We start from the raw sequence: 23,197 nt of genomic DNA on the forward strand, positions 1-23,197 counted from the left end.
AACTTTCCAAAAAGTCACAGCAAGATTTAGTTATTGGTTAAATGTAAAGAGCTGGTAGTTGTGTATAGAATTGTCAGCAAGGATGTCTGGCTGCTTAGAGAGTTTCCATTTAGATAGTTGTCGGTGCATAAACAATAGCTGGCCACCATGAGACTGTAAATTGCAAATAGTGTATTTGCGGGAAAATAAGGTTTAAATGGGGAGACGCTTTACTAGTAGATAAGACACAGGGCTAAGAAAAGATGAAGACTTACTCTGTAGTTAGAGATTTGTCTGATAGTAAAAGCTAATTTTCCTGTCTCTCTATTTTCCTAATCCTCTTAAAACCAGGATTAGTTTGTGATTTGGAGGGCCGTGGGTTAAATTATTTTAAGCGATTGATATATAAAATTATATGCTGGTCAACATTCATTGCTGTTTATACAGATAGCAGTGAATAGTTTTATAGGTTGGTTTCACAACAAAACTGATTCAAAAAGAAAAAGCCACTGGCGGAGAGGACACATGCTGCAACCTGTTGTGTTGTATTTGCATGTGTTTGAACTTTGATTTGTAAAATATGTGTGTTGGCCTCTCAAAGGTACTTTGATTTTGGTTTTTACTGGTTTTATAAATACGAAGTTTGTATCCAGCTTGGTCATGGCTTTTTTTAAAATATCAGCCTTTTTTTAAACAAAAAAAAGTTTGAAGTAGAATGGTGCAAGTGCCAAGAGTGATCACTGTTAAATGAGTTCTTAAATGCGGTTAACTTTTTATGAGTATATATTTGTTCTTCTATCTACAGCATTGAAATCCGGTTATGTGATAAACGGGATACTGAATCAGAAATTCTTTCTTCAAATATTAAGTTGGTGAATAACATTGCAAAGAAGTCTTCTCATATCCCATACTTCAATTTGATAATTCGGAAGTGCTCATGACTTCGTATGTGAATGTTGAAATTTGTGTTTCTGTAGCTGGCCTGGGGAGAACAGGAACACTGATTGCCTGTTACATAATGAAACACCACAAGTTCACACATGCTGAAGCCATTGCTTGGATAAGAATATGTCGACCAGGCTCTATTATAGGACCCCAGCAACACTTCTTGGAAGAGTACGTATACCTTCTTTGCTACTAAGAATCAACTGCTTCTCTACATCCTTATCCATCTTGCACTATTTATAGGATCTACTTTGTGTCTACTGACGTCGTATATTACTGCCTGTTGCAATATATTTAAGGTTAGTTAATTGGATTGAAATCAAACTTACTCAGTAGCAATCGTCTTCTCTGGAGTGCTGTGGATTTTATCACCTTAAGGGGCAGAAGGTCTCAAGACTCTGCATGTTTGTGTTCTGGGGGATTTAGGGGTTAAGGACAAATGTGTTGGAAATGTAAAGTCCGCATGTGGACAAAAGCTTAAATCAACAGTAAAGACTTATTAAAATATTAGCATAGAAAGGATAGACTTTATATACTTTATATATAGCCTATGATGACACTTAAAGTGAATCTTACAATAGTATAACTGATATGTTTTTTTCTTTCTTGTAACTAAAGATGAAATAAGTACGTGGTGGACAGCTTATGATCTCTGTCAGATTCCTAGCATAACCTATGAAGCGTTTCTGATTTGGAGCTAATAGTCATTAGCAAAATAAACATACGGTTTTAATATAGCTCCTTCTCAAAATTGACTGTATACTTCAGGTTGAGAACACTTCATGTACAGGTAATTTGAATGGGTGATTCAAGGTTTGATCCTGACTGGAAACAAATGACAAAATTGCACTGGCTTCAGTGACGTAGACATTAAGTCTAATTTCATACTGGTTTCTACATTGTGCATTTACTATTACAGTAGTTATGCTGATATTTTTGAGTTGATAACATGATGCTATTTAGTTGGAGGCATTTTCACTGTTATGAGAAAAAACATTGTGAGAAAATCCACCACAAATTTGTCTCTTTTTGGAAAAAAGAGAATGCAACAGCTCTGCTAGATACTGTGTAAATACAGTAAAACATGCACTGACCTTGCATCTTAAAATCCAGAGGATATTAGAGAGAAAGAAGGAGTATTACTGTAATTCATAAGAGAAATCGAGCATGAATGAGGGTTCCTATTTATTTTCCAGTGCAACTGAATGGGCACTCCTTTATTTGAGAGGTGGCCCACCATTATTCAAAATACTGTGAATCACAAACTTTCACAAACCACAAGTGCTCACTGAAGGCAGATTAAACTTCTCCACACCGTGCTGATGCTTGGATGATGCACTCGTAAAAACAACTTCCACAATAGAGCAAAATTGAGAGGGGAAGGTAGTAAGTAGTGTGATTAGTAAGTGCTATTTACTTGAAAGACAGGAAAAACAGGGCCCATGTCTTTTCTGCAGTGGCGTATAAATACTTGGTTTGATTTTATAGATAGGCAAAGATCCTTCAGAATTTTTTCATTCATAACTACATTATTCATAGCTAAGAGCTGTAGTACTGTTCAGTAAGAATTTTCTATCGTCCTAGTGGCAATAGATACCTGTTCTGACAATCGGTCAAAATTCAAGCAACGTCACCAGTAGTGTCACAACGGGATTGAGAAAGAAGGAGCTAACATCAGTTGCATCATTCTAATATAAAATATCTTGCCTTCAGGGCTGCAAAGTTGCATCTGACAAGAAGGTAAAATCTTGCAACTTTGGTCTCCCAACCTTCATAGATGTCAAAGCTTCATCTCGTAGGTACTTTGAGGTTTATTAAGGGAGGTTTGAGTAGTTCTTTTGTAGAGACCCTCCCACCCAAGTAAGTATCAAATCAGTTTGTTACAAGTGTACTGTTACAATTAATCTTGAAAGATTTCAAAGGTATTTAAATTCAAGCATGTTTTCTAGGTTACTTTTGTTAGGTGGGATAAGTGGCGTTCCCTTTCCCCCCACCCCCTTCTTCTCCCTTCTCGATATTTTGTTGGGACATAGTGAATTTTTTCTGGAAGTGCTTACCTTTCCCATTTATTATTGAGCAAGTTTAGGCAGTTGGCTCAGACTACTTGGCTCTTAAGCTTTGCCGTGATATTTTGTTTTCAAACAAAGAAAAGTTTCCAGTGAAAGTATATTCTGATTTAATTCCTCATTCATTGTTTCTCTGGTCAGTATAGTAATTTAGTTTTGTTACAATAATACGTAATAGGGTCTCAGTTCTTGGATGCAACTAGCATGACAGGTACCTACCCAGCAAACTTCCTTATCAAGGAATAATGCAGTCTCATCAACAAAAGCCTGCTTAGCCCATGCACGTTGTAGCAATTAAATTATTAAATTCTTTACTACCTGTCTGAAGGATATAATCTTTCATTTTCTGAAAATTGAAACTAGAGTCCTGTTCAACTTTACACGACTATGACCACTTCCACTGTGCAGGTCAGCTGTAGTTTTACTGCACAATATCTGTATACACAAAACTCATGCTAATAAGAAGTTGGAAGGTGCTGTATCATCATTTATTCTACACATTACATATATAAAAGCATTATTTTATAAGAATTTTTAAGTTGTGTTTTAAAAGCCTTTAAAATACCATTGCAAATTCCTGTTTAGTTAATCTTTTCCCAGTAGGATTTTGTAAAATGAAGTTTTAGTACCTGTAATATTTCTGTGATGGCTACAGACTTGTTTGGTGATGGGGGGTGCGGGTTTTCATTGTTTTTAACCATTCAAAATTATTATTTCCTTTTTTTTGTGTGTGATAGACATTTGATTTTTTTTTTTCCAGATGAAGATGTACAGAAGATTCAAATGTTGGCAATCTGTAAGAGTAGCATGTTTTCATATTGGTTTTTATGTGTATGCAAATTTGTTGATATGAATTGATTTGGTTTTGTATCCTAAAGGAAGCAAGCAATGTTATGGCTGGAGGGAGATCTCATCCGATCAAAGCAGAAACAACGAGTAGCTGATGGAAACATTAACAGAGTTCTTTGTGGCTTGAATGACATTTCAATCAGTGACAGCTTGAATAAAGTACAAGACTTGGATCAATACAGGGAGGTAAGAGTTCGTAGGAAAAATTTTCAAACAAGCAGAGATGGAGCTGATCTTTTACTAACTAGCTATAGATAATTTTTAGATTTTTTTTTTTAGGCTTGTATTAGTACTAGATTGCTTTTTCACAGCTAAACTTTTTTTTAATAGGTCATAATCAGAACAAATCTCCACTTAAAAAAAAAAAAAAGAAAAAAGTTTAGGTTATATTTAAAATTGTTATAGGTCACTTTGCAAGCTTCAAAAGGTTTGCATTATTTAAAGTCATTCTTTCAGGATTTTCAGTTGCTTACTGGAGAACAGAGGAAAAAAATAATCAGTTTTCCTCCTGGAAATCTATTTATTCCAAGTTTCTAGGTAATAATGCATGAGTGTATAGATGTCCATGTCTTTATCACAGTGTTATGGATTACTGATGTGATGGGTACATTTAGGTTAAGGATCTTACAATTATTTATTGGAAGCATAGGCATTGAAGTGTGAACTAAAGTGAACATACTTCTGCTTCTGGGCTAGTAAAAATCTTAAAGTGTAGTTTCTTGCAGTATCTGTGAGAAGCAGTTTAGAGGAACTATACATTTGATTAATCCTGTCTTAGCTCTGTAATAACTAAAGAGCTTTTACGTTGCTGACGGAATCCTTTACTTGATGTAAAAGACCAGGGATGTAGCGGGCACCTTCTTCAGGTAGTTATTAGTATAAATTAAAATAACCATCTGTCATGTGATCTGTCATATTCTGGAAGAGCACCTTGAGTGCATTTCTGTAAAGGTACTATTTCCCTTTTGGAAGTTCAGTTTGTGGCTTGGAATATGTAAAGTTAAATATCTAGATTACTAACTGGAGACAATAACGCTGTAGAGGTGGTCTTGTGTGCCTAATGAAAACAGCTGGCACATAGCCACACGGGTAAAAGTAACGTTTTTGAATCTGAGCTACTACAACAACTTTACTGCTTCCAGTATTTAAGGCAACTTACTTGCGGGTAATTCAACTACCTGTACTCTGTGTAGCAGCTTACATACAGATTCACAATATAAATTCACAGTGCTGCTTTCTTCTACTGTAACCCTCTCTGTAATATGTATATTTCAGTTTTTTACAGATGTCATATTAAAGCTGTTTAACATTCAGTTTTCAAAACATTTATCTCTTTTGGATATTTGATTATATTTCAAGACCTCATTATACGAGGCTCTCTAGAAGCTCAAAACGAAGTAATGTTCCCAGTCCCAAAAATGCATAAGGTCTAAGACTCAGAGGACAGAACAGCTACATGCAATAACTGTTGGGCAGGTAAAGACAGTGAAACAAAATTTATCAGCGTTGAGGCTGAATGATAGATAACAATGGCCTAGCATATAATCTTCAATGAAATCTAGCTAAAATATTTATATTTTCCTATAATTAATGCAACACTTGGACCATGACATCATCTGATTAACTTCTATTGTATTACTACTTCTGTCAGTCTTTCCTGTTGGTTAACTATTGTTCTTGGTTAACTATTAATCTTGGAAACTATTGTTCTGTTTTATGCAGAGCAGTGAGGTCATTTAGGCACAGTAGGAACTGCAGTATTACAAATACTTGATCTGAGGTCAAATGAAGCATAATTGGTACACTTTTTTTCATTTGGCAATTAAAAAAAAAAATCGCAGTTCTCTTGCTTTGTGTAACTTTTGTATTTCTCTGCTACTTAAGATACTGTACTTAATACTTGGGTCTTAGAAAAGTATTTTGAGATCAGTCAGAAATTATAAATAGGCATTTAAACAGTGTGGGCATACCTTTTAATATTTCTTAGGGTTTATAATATTTTCTAAAGCTAGAAGAAGTAGGATAAAACTCCGAAATCTGTTCATTCTATATTCCTTATTAAGTTCTCGTAGGGAATTTTTTTCAAAACTGTATTTTTCTAGAGGTCATGAGAACTTTTTTTAATTTAGCAATTTAGGAAAGTGGATTTTTAGCTCCTCTTGCAGGACACATGACTTTATCTAAATTTGTTCCTCATCTTGTGTGTATCACAACATTGTGTGTTACTGCTTCCCTTCCACCTTGATGATAACTTTAGAAATAGTTATGGAGGAAGGAGTTGAAGTTCTATAAAAACAGACTTCTTTGAAGTAAATAAATACTGGCGTTAGACTCAAGCATCCTGAACTGACTTTGAGGTCAGATTCTGCAAAAAGCCTCTGTGAATGTGCGTTTGTACAGTGACACGTGTAATTTAGTGGAACTATGCAAAGACAGAGTAGTGCCCCATGTATGCAGAAGATTGTAGATCAGCCTTTTAAGTTATAGTCTTTGCAAAGGAGATGTTCAATACTTTGAAACTACACTACCTCTAAGGATTTGATATATTTCCTTGCTTGCATACTTTGTGTTTCCCAGAATGATTTTGAAGACAAAGCAGGTGTGGAAACTCAGAATGGCATGACACAGGGAGATAAGCTTAATGCCTTAAAAAGTCAGAGACGGACATGTTCTGCTACAACTGGAGCTCTGAGGTAATTAATTAATTTTGAGGTAATTTGCAATTTTAAATTCAGTCTATGCTATCAGATCTTTATGGCAAGTACATGGCCTTGTTTAAGGCAGTGCTACTAGTTGTACCACCTTCTGTGGTGGAAATTTCTCTAGCTACATATCTATTAACTGCAGATTTGGTTTATTAATTTCTTTTTTTTTTTTTCTTTCCTCTGTCTCCCTGTTCAGGATACCTACTTACTATGTAGCAGTAAAAGACAAAGTAAAAAAATATTTCAAAACCTTCAAATTTATATCTAGCATTCTAAAACTTATGTCTCAAAATATTCTTCAGTGAACTTAGTTCTCTTTCTATAATTACTTTTCTATACTCCTTATATAAATTTCAAGTTTTTCAGAACCAGTAAAAATGTGAAGTTTGAAAATAAACCTGAAGTACCTGTTGTTTAACTGTAAACTAAAATAATGATTGTCAATAATTCTTAACTCTTGTTAGTCTTGTACTTTAAAGCGAGTATGAGACATGCAAGTGTGCTTTGCGGGAGGGGAAAGGCTTTTTATCCTTTGATAAAGATTGCTGCTTTGGTTTCTTTAGGCTGCAAGACATGAAACTGCACACCAGGTCAATATCACAACCTTTCAGGTATTAACTTTAAAATTATAGTTCTAAATGTATACCACTCAGGTCATAAATTTTCAGTGTTTTGAATTATACTTATCACATCTATTGATTAGCAATTTCAGAATTCTGAGAAGTGGCAGGTAACAAACTTTTCTAAACACCTGCAAATAGGGGGGGGAAATAAATCTAATGGACAGAGGGGTACAGCTCTACTTCAGGGATACCTTGAATTCTTCTTAATAAATAATTAGCACATACAAGTAATTTCCTCAGTCACATTTTCTAATATCTATGCTGTTATGCAATGAAGGATGACTAGTTAACTCATAACCACTTTATCTCTGTAAAATTAAATACTTGTCTCAAAAGCCTAAATTGGCTATGTATCGCCTGTGTGTTTCACAATTTTTGTCCTGTGTGTTTTAGTAGGTGAACTAAAGGTATTGCTTAGTGGATACAATCAGTACTTTTTTTTTTAGAAGATGTACCAGATAAATACTGAGTTTTAGTACCTTTTCATATTTTAATACGGGGCCCTCACTGTACACTTTACTACATGCTTTGTTCAGAACTTTCTGTGGAGCCAATAAAGCCAATATTCTTCTCATTTTCTAAATGTTTATTTCATTTATGACCTGTACTAATCTCAAATCGGTACTGACACTGCCCCCCAAAAAGAAAATGAAATGTAAAGAGAAAATTGACCTAATTTTAAGAGTTATAGGAATGGCAGAATTGAGTCTTTTGTTTTTGTAATGATTGCATCCTTCACCCCGTTGCATCTAACATACAACATGTAAGACAAAATAGCTGTCATTATAAAGCATGATATTGAAAAGAACACATTATCTTCAGTTTTGTGACAACCTGGATTTTTTGAGATGGATTACTCCAGCTGTCTGACCTTGGAGATGTCTGTTTACCCTTTCTTGGTGTGGAATCAAAGCTATTTCTGCTCAATGTCATTCCTTCTGTGCTTGGAGCTTGTACCCAAGGTCTATGATCCTTTAAGAGCTGATCGCGATAATATCCCCTGGTCTAAGGATGGACAGAATGTCATACTCCTGTGAGGCTATTCGTTTATTAGTTTTTAATAAATTAATATGGACACCTATAATGCTAACATTTTTGAGTAGTCCTGTGTACCGTACTTACAGCTCATTATCAAACTATGAAGAATTTGATCATTAAGAGTCCTACCTTAGAAAGAGCTGTACGTTCTGTGCAACTTTGTAAATATGTTTTTGCTGTCATTTGGAAGTGATGATGTTCTCATGAAAGCTACTTGCTTTATAAGCACAGAAAGTATTCTTTCTCAAATTTTACAATAGTTACAATTTATAATCAAACTTACAATAAATTTGATACAAAATGGACACTTCACAAATTATCAAGGTGAAAAGTAACCTACAACTGTATAATATGGTACAGCAGGGGAAAAACTTGGGAGTGGGATATTTGAAAAGCTTTTTGAAAAGATATTTGAAAACAGGCAAACTGTTGAGTTTTTGCTGTTGAGTTCTTGGTACTCAGACTTCAGAATTCCCACTTTTAAAAATACCAGTCTATGTATTGAAAGACTGTATGTGTTTCTGAGATGTCTATTTCAGTTATGAAAATCTTGCTTCTCACTAAAACTCTCCACTCCTTTTAGACTGAATACTTCAGGTAGCACAGAAGGATCCATGTCTCCTCTGAAGACCTCCAAAGTGATGGCAGTTAATTCACCATCTGCAGACAGAATAAGCAGAATTTCCACATCCTCAGGCTCTAACCTTAAAAGGTTTTTTTTTTTCTTATTCTCATTTTGGTACAAATACTTACTGTATACTACAATGGTTTTCAGCACATATGCAGTCTATGAAGTGCTTGCTGTTCTTGGGTGTGAGAAAGCTTAGATTTACTTACGAAGTGACTTGCTGTTCCACTACCCAAACTTCAGTTGCCTGCAGATTTAAAAAACAAACAAAATTCGAAACCTATACTACTGGTATGAGAGTTTTGGTGGGATTATATCAAGTCAGAAACAGTATTATGTTGATCAGGGTTGGTTTGTTGTTTGTTTGTTTGTTTTTTAACTCACCTGAGTTTATAGAAGTTTTGCAAATATTCTCACAACTCTGTATACTATTAATCTCAGAAGAATACTGAGTGGTAATTAATATGATTTTTATGAGCCCTTGATTTGTTGCTATTTAATTCCATTATTACTATTGTACTAAATAATTATGGATGTTACATGAAATTTAGAATGATGCATTTTTAATAACTTCTGGGCACAAATATTTACTTGAAGATTAAAAAAAGGGTGTCCTGAAATATCTCTTTATTCTCAAATTTTATCACATTACTTCTTGGTTACTTGAAGACTTGTATCACGTTACTGATTTCAAGAAACAGAAGAGGAGTTCTTAAACTGTTACATGTACACAAAGTTCTTCAATGTAGATCGGCCATTGCCTAAACCTTTTAACACAATCTCCTGCATGTGCATATGGTTTGACAGAGGTGAAAGCTGGCCATGGTAGTGCTTGAATAAACAAAGTTTGGGAACTCCTGACAAAGAATTCTGGTTTTCATTATTTGAGAGCTAGGAGATGAACCTGTGTGCAAACAAATTATTTCAGAATGTCCTGTGTTATTCATCTAATGTCTTCTTGAATTGTCTGTTTTTTTTTTTTTATATATCTGTACATACTTGTGTGTATTTTTTTTTCCCTGCATGTGTTTTCCATTCAGTGTTTCCATAAACTCCAGACTAGCCAGTTCTCTAGGGAACCTGTATGCTGCTTCAGATGATGATGATGATGATGAGAGCAAAATGACATCATCGTCCTCTAGGACAGGTTTTTGTGTAAGCCAAATCTCCAGCCACTTGAATGGCAGCTTGCAGCTGCCTCACAGAAATAACCATGAACTGAACAACAACTTATACAACAGAAACAGCAGTAGTGACAACAACAACAGCAGCCAAACCAGTTTTCACAGCGCCGTGACAGATGAGTACGCATCAACCTTCCTTTACGGGCCTTACAACTCCTCCAGCACGATACCAGAGTCAATCAATTCCTGTAAGTTCATAGTCACAACAGCACTTTCAGGCATCTGACCAATGCTTACCTTCCTTGCTTCTGCGAGCAAAGCTGTCGCAAAAAAGTCTTAACCCAGCCTAATTCTCTGACTTCCTTTAATGTTTCTGAACAGCACCTTTGTCTGTTACCTTTTTAAGTAATTATCATTTCAGCTACTTTTTTTCCATCTCTTTCAAGCATCTAGATCATGGAGTGGAGAGTTCATGAAAATAAATCACTCCTGAGCTTAAACACCTTTTCCGATATATTTTTTTATGGACCTTCTTACCCTTTAGATTTTTTATTTCAAATTATTCGTAACATAGTTTATAAGTTTATTATGTATCTTAATCCTCAGGCAGTAACAAATTTAAAGAAGCCTTTGTATGTATCATGCTAAATGGAAGGTACAACATTCTTAAAGATAGAGCTCATTTGAAAGATGAGTCCACTTGACTTGAAACCTAGTCCTTTTCTAACGTCAAATGTGAAAAGATATTTTAGAGCAAGATATTTCTGATGATCGTAACGTTTTAGCTTTCATTCCTCAACAACTTTGCTGCCTTGGGCTTATTTTGTGCCCTTTTTCTGTGTGAAAGAGTCTGTATAAAGAGGATGCACGTATAAATTAATGCAACTTGAAAGTGATTCTATACAAAATGCAGAGAAGAGAGACTAGAGAAACTTCAGTTATGAAATCAGAAATAACTTCAGCTATTTTAGGGAAAAAATAAATATATTTACTACTATAAATCTAAAAACAATTTAAAATATCTGGTTTCCAAAGATTTGATATCCTACTAATTATAAAATTAGTGCAGTGTTTTTAATAGAATAGATTGCCTACAATTAATGGAACCTGTCAGCCTCTGTTCAGTAGTACTGACACCAGACTTTTATTCTTTTAGGTGCTGGAAATAAAATTACCTTCGTATAAAATTAACTTCAGAATATTACACCTTTCTCTTCTGCTTCCTTATCACTGATAAATTGTTTCAGTATAAAGAAAGTTTTAGTGTTAAACCTGCCACTGTTTTTGTGTGGTGAGTCCCCTGTCTCAAAACAGCTAATACACGCATTCCATGTAACTAGGATGTCAGCCAAAAAGATCATTCATGGCTTGTGTTCTCATTTTCCTGAAGAAGTGGGGGATCTACCCTCTCATTAACAGCTAGCATGAGGCACCACGTGCAGTTCAGAAGCCACATGTTTATAGTTTGGGAGTATGAATTGCACTTTCTGAGGATAGATGACAGTAGGAAATAAATTCTGATTGTTCCATTGTGGAATTAAATTGCATATGTGACTGAAACCCAACTAGTATACAAAGTACACTGAAAATGAAGTTAGTTGAGGGAATTTGATTCTATATTCTCATATATTCAATGGATACTTCCACTGGAAAAGGAGTAGAGTTACTCTGCTAGGATGTGCTCGACCTAAAGCAACTCTAAAATACTTGATGCTTTCAGACTCCTTGTTTGAAAGTATATTTAGCTTCTTATCCACTACAACTAATCTGGAAATGAATGTTAATATTCATAGAATCATAGACTCATTAAGGTTGGAAGAGACCTCTAAGATCATCGAGTCCAACTGTCAACCCACCACCACCATGCCCACTAAACCATGTCCCTAAGCGCCTCATCTACACGTCTTTTAAATACCTCCAGGGATGGTGGAGGTATTCCTTGATCTAAGGATCACTGAGTGTTCTGCATTGAGTTTAAATTTGAGTTTAAACTTTACTTCAAACATCAGCAGTAATTTATTTGCAAGGGACTTCTTTACTATTACCACATCGTTTCAGTTTTTTGAAGTTGTTTTACCTCGTTAATTTGGCTGTGTTTTTACCTGCTACACAGGATTGAGGTAAACTATATATAATTGAAATTTTTCTCATGTTGGATACGGAAACCATCCCAGGTTTCTTATGATGAAACCAGTTCTAGAACAAGAGAACTGTTTAGTTTAAGTAACTAATTTGGTTTAATTCCTCCAGGCATAGAGGTGAGGTGAGAGGTGAAAAGCTGTATAGCAAACTGAAGATGTTTGATTTGAGACACATCCATGAGTCTTTCATTTGTTCATGAATTCTGATGGTTCAGAAAAGTCAGCCTTTTTAGGTGTTCCCAGTCTTTTATCCAACATGCTTACAGAAGTTCAGTCCTCAGGAACACTGACAGAGGCTCCAGTTGACTATACTGGAACCAAAGTCAATACACCAACAATGGTAGAGAGCAATCACTCATCTGAATAACTAAATGGTAAAGTGTCTGATTTTTTTTTTTTTTTATTTCTCACCTTCAGTATTGTCTCATATTTAATGTATTTGAACAATAATTCTTTGGAAGGTCAACCCATTCCCATTCTTTTCTATTGTACCTTCTGTAAATGATGTGCTGCCAGCAGCAACTTAGAGTTTTTTTCCATATGTTAGTTACAGCTGCATATTATGCATAAACGTGTAACCCTACATGCAGAGCCCTAAGGGGAAGAAACACCTTATAACTGCAACGTGGCTCAGTCATGAAAATAAGCTGACATTGTTCACAATAGGCCAAAAGTTACAAGAGTACCAAATGGTAATATAAACCATTACAGAAACAGTCAGCACATTTCCTCAAACAGCTTAAAAGGTTGAATGGAAATAAAACATCTTAAAAACTAAGAACTGTCGTCTCTTTTGGAAAGGTAGTTGCTATACCTTTATGCTACAGATAATTTTTAACAACGAAAGCAAAGTTAGTGGGCTTGTTCCATAAACATAGGCTAAGAAATTAAGTAACGGTTGACACTTTGTTTCTCATTTATGTCTAGATATTTACAGAATTCTAGGTTAGCACTACGTTTCTATTTAATCTCATAAACCCTCAAGGTTCAACGTAATAGAATTGACACAAAAATTCCCCAAATATATGTGGGGAGAGGGGCTGGGTTTATGATGTTAACTGTCTCTTCTAGTATTGTAGCACACCCTTCTTAGATAAGGGTGACTGAAATACTTAGGAAAAGGGAGAAAAGCACAGAATGTTGATTACTGCTTAATTTAAGGAAAAGAGCAATTAATCAACAGGTGAACAGCCATCTCGACATCAGAGAGGGACTATAGCTATGCACATCTTGGTAAAGAGGGAAATCAATTGTTGTTCCCTTGCAATAAAACTATTTAAGTCACTATTAAGTGACTTAAAACAATGATTTAAATGAAATATGTTAGGCATAGTATGGAGTTTTAGGTTGAATGGGAAACATTTTTGCAGAAAAATAACTTTCTAGAACGCACATTTCTCCTCTTTCAAGAACATTTTTAATCTTCCTACCTATCTTAATGACTTAGTAATGCACGGAAAGATGTAAGGGTGTAACTTTTGAACAATTCTTGGCTTTTTATCATTTGCTGATTAGGAGCAGAGGTTATACGCAGTCAAATATAGCCAGATCTTTAAATGAGATGCTATATCCAGTCTTCTCTGGAAGAGTGAGGTGAGAGAAAAAGGATCTTATGTATTGTGATGTGAGAAGCAGCATTTCTTAGGAAGAATCATGCCGTTCAAGTCTATGTAGCAAAAAACAAGTTTCTGACTCACCTGTAATCTTATTTCAATGTAATAATGGTTAAACTGCTCTCCTGCTTGGAAGATGTTTTTCAAACATGTCCTCAATGTTGCATGTGCTTCTAAATATACCATATGGCTCTGTGCATCTATCACTATCACAGTGGAGTGCACTAAAATGTTAGCCGTTTTACACACAATTGACTGCATTGAGTGCAATTACTGTGATGTCATGGTGCTTCAGACAAGAGTAGGTTATTTGATCATTTAATCTCTGAATGCTTTCTGTCTGGTAGTGAGCCTTTGACTGGCTAATACAGATCCATCTTGATGGTGGTTTATTTTGAAGACAGTGTAATTTTCTTGATAATTGGTCCCACTGGTTGAATACAGTCATGCTTAAAACCATTTCACTTTTAATCTGAAGCTTGCTGTATCTCTTTATTATGTCACTGCTACAGTCCTTTATTACCTTATTTTCTTGTCATGAAGATATTTCATGCTAGTTTTCTCAACTTGATTGTCTTTTGATAAGCTAAGTTGGCTCAAAGATTCTTTTGGAAAGTGTTCAAATCCTTTACAGTTCTTGAAAATCCTTTTTCAAGAAGTAGATGCAGCACTCTTACATTCATCTTTCAGGTCCAGAAAGCTGCTACTCGGTGCTGTCCTGCTTATAAATCCATAGCCTGTGTTAGCTTCTTTAACTGTAATGCATCGGGAGTTCATGGGGAGGAAAAAAAAAAAGAGTTCTTGCCATCCAAGATACTGACTTGTATTTTAATCCAGTGTCCTGCATTCCCTGATTTTTTTTTTTTATGTGGAACTCTGCATTTGGCTCTATAAAAGCATCATCTTTTTTTTTTCTTTCCCCTCCCCTCTTCTTAAATGGGACCAATTAACCAACCAAGGAAGATCTGTTTTGTCTTACCACTTCAACCACTGACATCCACCTATTTTGCTTTTGGTGATATTCATCAGTTGTCTTAAGCTCATGAGCAAAATATGGAGTAGCATCAAGCCTTAATACCAGTTCTGGCTGAATTCTGTAATGATTTCCACTTCACTGCTTTAGATGCTGAAGTTACTTGAAAGTCTTGTCAGCCAAATCTTCGTCTTGTGGCAGTAAGTGTTTGTATTATGTTGCACTTTCTTCTAATTGGAGCACATCAGATAATGTACCTGACAGAAGTCTATTCCATATACTGGTAGTTATGTTTATTCATTTATCTCATCAAAGAACTCTTGAATGATATGAATTATATTCCTTCTCTTCTTTTTATTAGCAGAGTCTCACTTACCCGAGTTAGATATCAAGCTAACCATCTATAATCGTATACTCTATTTTAGAAAATCACCTTATCACTCTTACTTCTTTTTCTAAGTTTGTTAACTATCAACACGAGTGGTGCAGGAGCATTTTAAGATGGTTAGGACAGTAAATTTTCAGTTCTAATTTATGTTCTTTAATCTCATTAATGAGGAAGTTGGGAACTTCATTTTTATGCATTGCAAGTACATAATTTTTTTTTCCCCAGTATGGAAGAGAAAGTTTTTCAATACTCTTTTTTTTTCTGTTTTGTAATGAAACATTTAAAAAAACACTTATTAATACTATTGTTCCACATTCCATTTAAAACAAACAAAAAATAACCATGACTATGACTTCCTGTTGTTGTCAGCCATATAATTTTCCCTAATGGTTTTTGTCCTTCATCAGTGTAAGCTTATAATCCACTTCCTTTTTATCGTGTTTATGCTGTTGTATGCTGATGAACTAGAAAAAAAGCTTGATTTTCATAGAATAGACAACTTGCCATTCTAGCCTGTCCTGGTTTTGGCTGGGATAGTTAATTTTCTTCCTAGTAGCTGGCATAGTGCTGTGTTTTGGATTTAGGATGAGACTAGTGTGATAACACACTGATGTTTTAGTTGTTGCTAAGCAGTGTTTATACTAAGCCAAGGACTTTTCAGCTTCCCATACTCTGCCAGCGAGGAGGTGCGCAAGAAACTGGGAGGAGGGAGTATAGCCAGGACAGCTGACCCGAACTGGCCAAAGGGCTATTCCACACCATGTGATGTCATGCTCAGTATATAAACTGGGGGGAGTTGGCCGGGGGGCAGCAATCGCTGCTTGGGAACTGGCTGGGCACTGGTCAGCGGGTGGTGAGCAACTGCATCGTGCATCACTTGCTTTGTATATTCTTTTTATTATTATTATTTTCCCTTCCTTTTCTGTCCTATTAAACTGTCTTTATCTCAACCCATGAATTTTACTCTTTTTTTTTTTTTTTTTTTCCCGATTTTCCCCCCTCCCCCTGGGGGGGGGAACAAACGGCGGTTGGCTGTGTGGTGCTCAGTTGCAGGTTGAGGTTAAACCACGACACAGCCAAACAGAATAAATAATTTATTTGCAAATTTTACAAATTGGATGTTTTGATTAAACTGAATCTCTCGCAATTATAATTTGCAGAAATATTCTTATAGAGTATAATCATGTTTAAGGTACCACGATAAGATTTTTACTTTGTTCTTACAATAGTTATAAATCCAAATACCACTCTTTAAAATGTAATTTTATTGAAGAGTATGTAACTGGGTAGTCTTAACATGAGTCACCTTTTGCTTCTATAGCTGTCATGGAAACTGGCAAGATGGAAAAATTTCAAAAAAATTGAGAAGTGTAGCAGTATTTTAAAATTCATATACATGATCTTTATACTTGTAAAATAGTTTTTCTTAATAAGAACTTACCATTAACGAATATAGGACAGCCTTTGCAAAAAAGAAAGACAAATACTAGTGTATCTTACTGATCTGTAAATTTAGTGGACTCAAAGGATCACTTCAAGTGCATATGCATTTTCTGTCATATATCCTGATCTATTTTAGTGGATCTCGTGTATTCACAGTAATTCTTGCCTGCTGCAACACTCCCGTTGCAACAATGTTTTGGGAGAGCTGATGTACCATTCAATTGCAAAAAGTAATTTAAGTTTTTTTGTCTGGAAAAAGTGCATGTTCAAGCCCTACCAGATAGTCCTACATGCTATAGGGTTGTTCCTTCTTAAAAGTTAACTCGCAGCTGACTTGGTCCTGAAGTTGAATGCATGCGAATACAGTTCTAGTGCCTAGATCGATCTGTGGCTTATTTTCTCTTCCAGGAGGCTTTCCGTGCCTCCTATTGAAGAAGAAAAATGATAGTGATCTAAGCAGTTGCTTCAGCATGAACTTCATTAGATATCATTAACTGTAGTGAAGCTATCCAATTCTTAGTTCTTTGTTTAAATGTCTGATACTTGGGTACAAAATGCCAATCTTGACACTGCAGCATGGGACCACTGTAGGAGTACACATTGAGAATTCTACTCAATTAACTGATTTTACACTCTCATCATTGCAATTCAGCAGTCAATTTTCTTTGTTTTTTTCTTTCTATTTTTACCTCTATTTTAAAAAAGATTTTGCTAAATACCAGCATATGACTTGCAAAGGTGGATTGGGGCTTTTTGTTTTTAATAAAGCTTTCAGAATCACAGGCCATACTTTGAGTCACTGCAAATAGGAGGTAGGAACGTAAATTGTAAAACAGAAAACTCCTCAAAATTTTTGGGTTTTTTTTTTGGGGGGGGGAGGGGAAGGGAAGGGAAAAAAATCACCACAATTACAGGCTTTGAAATATTACAGTCAATCTCTTTGGACAATGTGAAGAGATTTAAGAGCACAAATTACTTAACGGCAAAAGCAAAAAAAAAACCCAAACAAAAAACAACCCTCCCCAGCTATAATTTAATTTTTCAAACTCAACAATTAGTCTGTATACTTTACAACAGCTCAGTTGTTACAGCTATCACCATGCTTTTAGTAATAGGAACTTTATGGGAACTCACATCAAGTAATCTTTATCTGGAAAAAATGCTAAGATTTAATTCTTCCCTGTATTGAGAAAAGGCTTTGAAACTTTAGGAAGAAATCATTGCTATGTGAAGTAAAGCTATGGTGAGGGTAGGAACACACTGAAAAACATACTTCTCAATTTGAAGATAAAGCAAATAAACCCTGCCTACCCATCTGTAATGACAATTAACAAAACATGCTATCTTGTTTCCAAGCAATCTGTGCTGTGTCGATATTTGTTCTTTTTTATATGTTGCCATTAATTTTTTTCCATCTTTTTGTAATTTGGATTCCTAACAATTTTAAGAATTTTAGTATAAACCTCAGAATCTTTAATTTATGGTTTGCTTGTTTATTTATTTAAATTATGATGTAGAATTCCTGGCTACTACTGTCTACTAAGTAAAGGGCTGCTGTTCCTAGTTCTTTGTCAACTAATGCTAGCTGTTCCCAAGGTCACCAAAAGTGTACAGTGCTTTCTGGTCATCTTTCATCTGTCCAAGCTTAAAGTAATCTATTACTGTACAACATATGAGAGTATATAATTAAATTTCATGCATTTTTTTGTTTCTTAATCAACTTTACTTGGAATTCAGTTTTGAAGGATCCATTTCAAATACTGCTCTAGTTAAGTGTAACCATCTTTCTGATTGTTAAAATACACTTCAGAAAATGAGAAGGCTTTGAGGATCATTAAGAGAGCAGAAGTTTCAAGCGCTCATTAATGAAGGGCTATTCCTTCTGCCTCACTCTTACACATGCAGTAAATAGCTTGACAAATGCTCTCACCAAAGCTAATAATCCAGGATGATTATTAGAGAATGGAGCGGGGAAAAATAAGCTTCTATGACTGTGTATTCCATGATGACTCTGAGCCTATAATGAAAAAATACTTGTTACATCTGTTTAGTTTTACGGTAAAGTATTTTCTGTTAAATGATACCCTTCATGTTGAATCCATTCAGTACTAAAAACAGACCCTTTTTAGTCACTGGTATTCAAATCTTTATATGCCGACAGCACTTCTTTTTCAACCTAGGAAAGAATATCCATATGGTCTCAGATCTTCAAGATGTGAAAATGCATTTAAAAGACAACTTTGGAAATATACACTGAGGCTTAAGAAATAGGAAAAAAAAGTGGTTTTGTGATATTAGTTAGAGCTCTAAAGACTTATATATTTATTACACGCTTCTACTAATAGGTTTCACTATGGATGCCAAAGAGCATTTCTATAGTAACTAGTTAGGAATAGTGGGAAAATGGAAGAGAAGACTCCGAGGTTCTGAGCTTTCTTGGGATTCGTGTTGTTCTCCAGTAGTTCTCTCTAATTCTGATTAACTGATGCAGTTTTAAAATATGGTTTGGTTTTTTTATTTGCTATTTGTTTATAACCATACCAGTATAGTGAAGAATGCTCTCAGACAGACTTTTTATTCGTCAGAATGACTTCCTGAACACATCTGTATAGGAGGTAATAAAATGTTTGGACGCTGTCTAAACTGACTAATTACCTTATTATAAAACCTTAGACTTCAACAGAACCAGAAATGTAAATAAATAGAGTAGACCAGGTTATGCTTTCCTCTTAATTATACTGACTGCTTGCTAATCCAGATGAACCATTTGCAGTGCTTAGTTTTCATCTGGTTTTAGTAATCATACATAAATTTACTCATGTGCCTAATTGTACCGCTGTAGCTTTTTTCTCAGTAATTAGCCAGACCGTATATGTTTCCTTTGTCATTACCTGAATCAACATGTAAAGTATGCTGTATTTTTTACAGTAGCACTTTGATTCTCATTCAGGATAAATGGAAACAATTCAATTATAGTAACTGCAATCATATGTTTTTCCAACACATTTTTAAGGTGTTGTTTTAAAGGACTTGTCACACTTTCTTCAAGAATCTCTAGAATTTGGTTTGGAAAAGTAAGTGTAGACACAGGAAAGTTGATGGACTTTACTGTACCCAGTTTTTGAGTTTCTTCTATTTTATTCATCTTTGCCTATGCAGAGATTCAGATCCCCTTCCAACTCTATTTTTCTTCTTCCTGTCCTTCCTCTACTCATCTTTAAGTGCAAAATGCATATTATATACAAGTATAACCTCCCCAGTGAGTTTTAATCGGTTTTTCTTTTCTGCACAGTCCCTTCAGTCTGAGTATGTTCAGTACTAAAGCCTTGCTGCTTTGGTGAAACCTGTTGAGCTCTTAAAATCGAAGACCTTCATGAAGAAGACCTTGAGGAAGGAAGCTGCTCACTCAGAGGAGGAATCTTCAATACAAGACATATTAAAACCTTAACACCAAGAGGAGACTTCTTAACAGGCAGAAATTTCTTGTTAATGACTACTGCAGATGCACTGATGTTGAATTTATGAAATTATTTTACGCTATGTTATATACAGATTTAAATTTTTAATGTTGAGACAGCTTGAATATATTTCTAATGAGTTTCATTAAGACATTTATTAACTTGTGTACAGTGTTAAAATATGTATTAAAAGAATATTTTGGTAAGCAATATATATATTAAAATTATGTAAAAACTAGAATATATTTTAATTTAGTGTTGTTCACTTTGCTACAAAAATGTGTATTTTAAAGAATTTTTACATGTTTATCAAAGATGAAAATTTTTTATGAACAAGATGTTCTTCTTGTTTTATGGGTCCATCATTATTCCTAAAAGCCTAATGTAATTACTTTTTCACTAATTGGTCTTCTGGTAACTTAATGGAAGTCCAACTAGTGAAAGACTAGTTATCACACTGTCAACTGAAAGCACTTGATACATAGCCTGCTTTCCACTTTCAGCTGCTAATGTTTCATAAGGAAATACTATGAAAGAAAAATAAAGGGAAAATATTTGTTGAGATGTAATGTAACTTACATCTTCAATTGCAAAGATAAAGTAATTTATCTGATGATTCAATTGTACAATGAATGCTTTCTTTCAATTTGTCTTAAAGGAATATTTTAACTTTTTTCTTTTCAATGTAGAGTGTTAAATTTTGCTATGCAATACATGCTGAAAAAATGAAGGCAGACCAGACTTAAGTTGGTAAGAATGTGTATGTACAATGAATTTGGCAGTGCTGCATACTTACATGTTTTTAACCTACATTTGGCAGTACGTGTACAGTTTCATTAGCAAAGCATACTAAAGGAAATGTTGGAAGGAGATTAAATTTTCACTTACCAATTGGATGCTTCATAAACTTTTTAATCTGAAAACTATTGTTAAACACACAGCTGATGTAACCTCCTGTATCACAGGATGTTGTCACTAGTAAAGATGCTCTTTAACATATAGTTTAATCAGGTGTGATTAGGAATGAGACTTGGAATGAAGTGGTACTACAGTGAAGTATTAGAGATCACGTGTAAAACTTTCAGCACTCCACAAGTGCATAGTAAGCAAAAAAACGTAAGCAGCTGTGAGGACTTGATTTGTCTCTAATTTAGAAGACAAAACCAAACCAGATTTGCTACCTATGAGTGATTCCGATACCTACGGAAACTTGAAAATAAAACTTGGTTGAATTGTCAGTCTTTGTTCCTGAAGACCTGTGAATGCCCTGCATTTGCTTTACAACTGAAGTTAAGATAAAGTGCCACGTTATTTTTTTGAAAAGATCAGATCACAGATTGCTATGGGAAGTTGTACTGAAAGTGTTAATAAGCAATACTGAGAGCAGCTATATAAATCACTGAATAAAATTTACATGCAATACTGTACTTTTTTTCACAACTGTGTATATGTAACATATACACACACGAAGTAGCATATGTGTGCATATATACACAATATACTGTATACAAATTATAGATTAATGGTAAGGTAATTCTACCTCTTATAAAGAATTTTATGTGCTTTGTTATAAATAGTTTTCCTTAATAAAATATTGTTTAATTTTGAAATGTAGATATATATATACGTACAGCTAATTGATAATAAAATGCCTATATCAGCCATCTTCCTTGTTTCTTGGCTTTTCTTACTCAGATCTTTTGATGTAAACTAATATGAGTAGATCTCTAATTGAAGATTAGCTCTTCAAAAGCACCTTCTTTCTTCTAAAGCATATAATGTATTTGTAAGTAAGATGACATTGCAAGAAGACCTTAGCATGATAGGTGTCTTTTATAACTGATCTCTCTAGCTAACCTTCTTGTATTTGCTTTGTATAACACCAAGTATTTAATCAACGTGTTGATATTATGATGTAAAGGTTATATTTCAAAATACCATAATTTAAAAGCTGTGTCTGAATTGAAGAAACTTTTTTTTTCCCTGGACAAGGACCCTTGCTAAAGGTGTAATACACCTTGGCTTTTTTGCATGTGCAACAGGTTTCTTAGTCTCACTAATAGCAGGGTCTTTGTCCATCAGAACCTAAAAGATCATGCTTTCATTTAGCTTTTTAACCTTCCTTCAATTAAAAACTAGTCACAAATGGTTCTAATGTTGTTTAACTCTGCTGCTGATTTTCAGCAAATTTGTTGTGTTGCAGGATTATTTATCCACAGTGCTTAATATTCCCGTCAGATAAGTCTGTACTGCAATAGATGGTGTGGACAGTATGTAGCTGTTACACAGCCACTCTAAAGGAATGGCAAAGCCAGAATTAGAGTGGATGCTTTAGAAGTTGCCCAAATTCTAGTAACAGTCTAATCTAAAAACACAATAAAAGGCTTCTGCCACTACATTCAGACAATTAATGGATGTTGAGTTGGATGTGTAAATATAAAGGAAGCTTCTAGTATGTAGGCATCAACCTTTCCCTTAGCCTTTTTCTAGACTTAACTTCTATTGATTTATTATGTGAAATACAGTAAATGCCAGCTGATGTGCAACATTTTTCGTTCTTAAAAATGAATGATAAATGTAGCCAGTATTCTGTAACAATCAGCTTCTTAACAACAAATTTGGGGACAGTGAAATGTCAGGGAGGGACTTAAGGACCTTGTCGCCTTTAAGAAATACCCTGAAATTTGTTTCATATCCTCTGTTCACTTATCCTTGAACTTTACCATTTCCATTGCTTCATATATATATATATATCTCCTTGTTCTGGGAGAACAAGCTGTAGCACATGAGACCTTTAAAAAGAGGTTTGATAAACATGTAAGGATGGATTAAATAAATCGAGAGGTCTCTACTGGGCTTATGATTCTGTGGCTAATGCCTTATGAAACTGTTAAAGCATACTTTAAAGAGATGATTATGAAGCTTTTTGGTTAGGGAGGTATTTCTTGTTACAGATTTAGAGAATATTTTTCAATTACAGTACTGCAGAAAGAGGAGGATTTTAGTTTCTATAATAACTGTTCTCTACTGACAGCTAAACAATGAAAGGCCTCAAAAGGTTTGACACTTGATTAGATCTACACTGTAAAGTGCAGCAGGCAAAAAAAATGGTAATTAAGGGCCTGATCAAGTAAATCACTCAGGTTATGTCTTTAACCTTAAGCACATGAGCAATCTAATTAATTAAAAAAGAACATAGATATTCATGTTTGTAACAAATCCAC

At 34.7% G+C, this 23,197-nt stretch overlaps 1 protein-coding gene across 1 annotated transcript in view; it reads left to right on the forward strand.

Annotated features, from left to right (window-relative positions):
- Nucleotides 1-19,987, forward strand: part of LOC103925093 (exostosin-like 2) — a 77,811-nt gene extending 57,824 nt beyond the window's left edge. The window contains exons 11-17 of the mRNA XM_009333739.1: nucleotides 957-1,095; nucleotides 3,869-4,025; nucleotides 6,417-6,532; nucleotides 7,108-7,155; nucleotides 8,789-8,917; nucleotides 9,874-10,205; nucleotides 19,808-19,987. Coding sequence (XP_009332014.1) covers nucleotides 957-1,095; nucleotides 3,869-4,025; nucleotides 6,417-6,532; nucleotides 7,108-7,155; nucleotides 8,789-8,917; nucleotides 9,874-10,205; nucleotides 19,808-19,821 — 935 coding nt within the window. The 3' untranslated portion in view covers nucleotides 19,822-19,987. The remainder of the gene's footprint in view (nucleotides 1-956; nucleotides 1,096-3,868; nucleotides 4,026-6,416; nucleotides 6,533-7,107; nucleotides 7,156-8,788; nucleotides 8,918-9,873; nucleotides 10,206-19,807) is intronic.
- The last annotated feature ends 3,210 nt before the right edge of the window (nucleotides 19,988-23,197 follow it).

This window comes from Pygoscelis adeliae, unplaced genomic scaffold (genome assembly GCF_000699105.1).
Source record: "Pygoscelis adeliae isolate BGI_AS28 unplaced genomic scaffold, ASM69910v1 Scaffold10, whole genome shotgun sequence".
NCBI lineage: Eukaryota > Metazoa > Chordata > Aves > Sphenisciformes > Spheniscidae > Pygoscelis > Pygoscelis adeliae.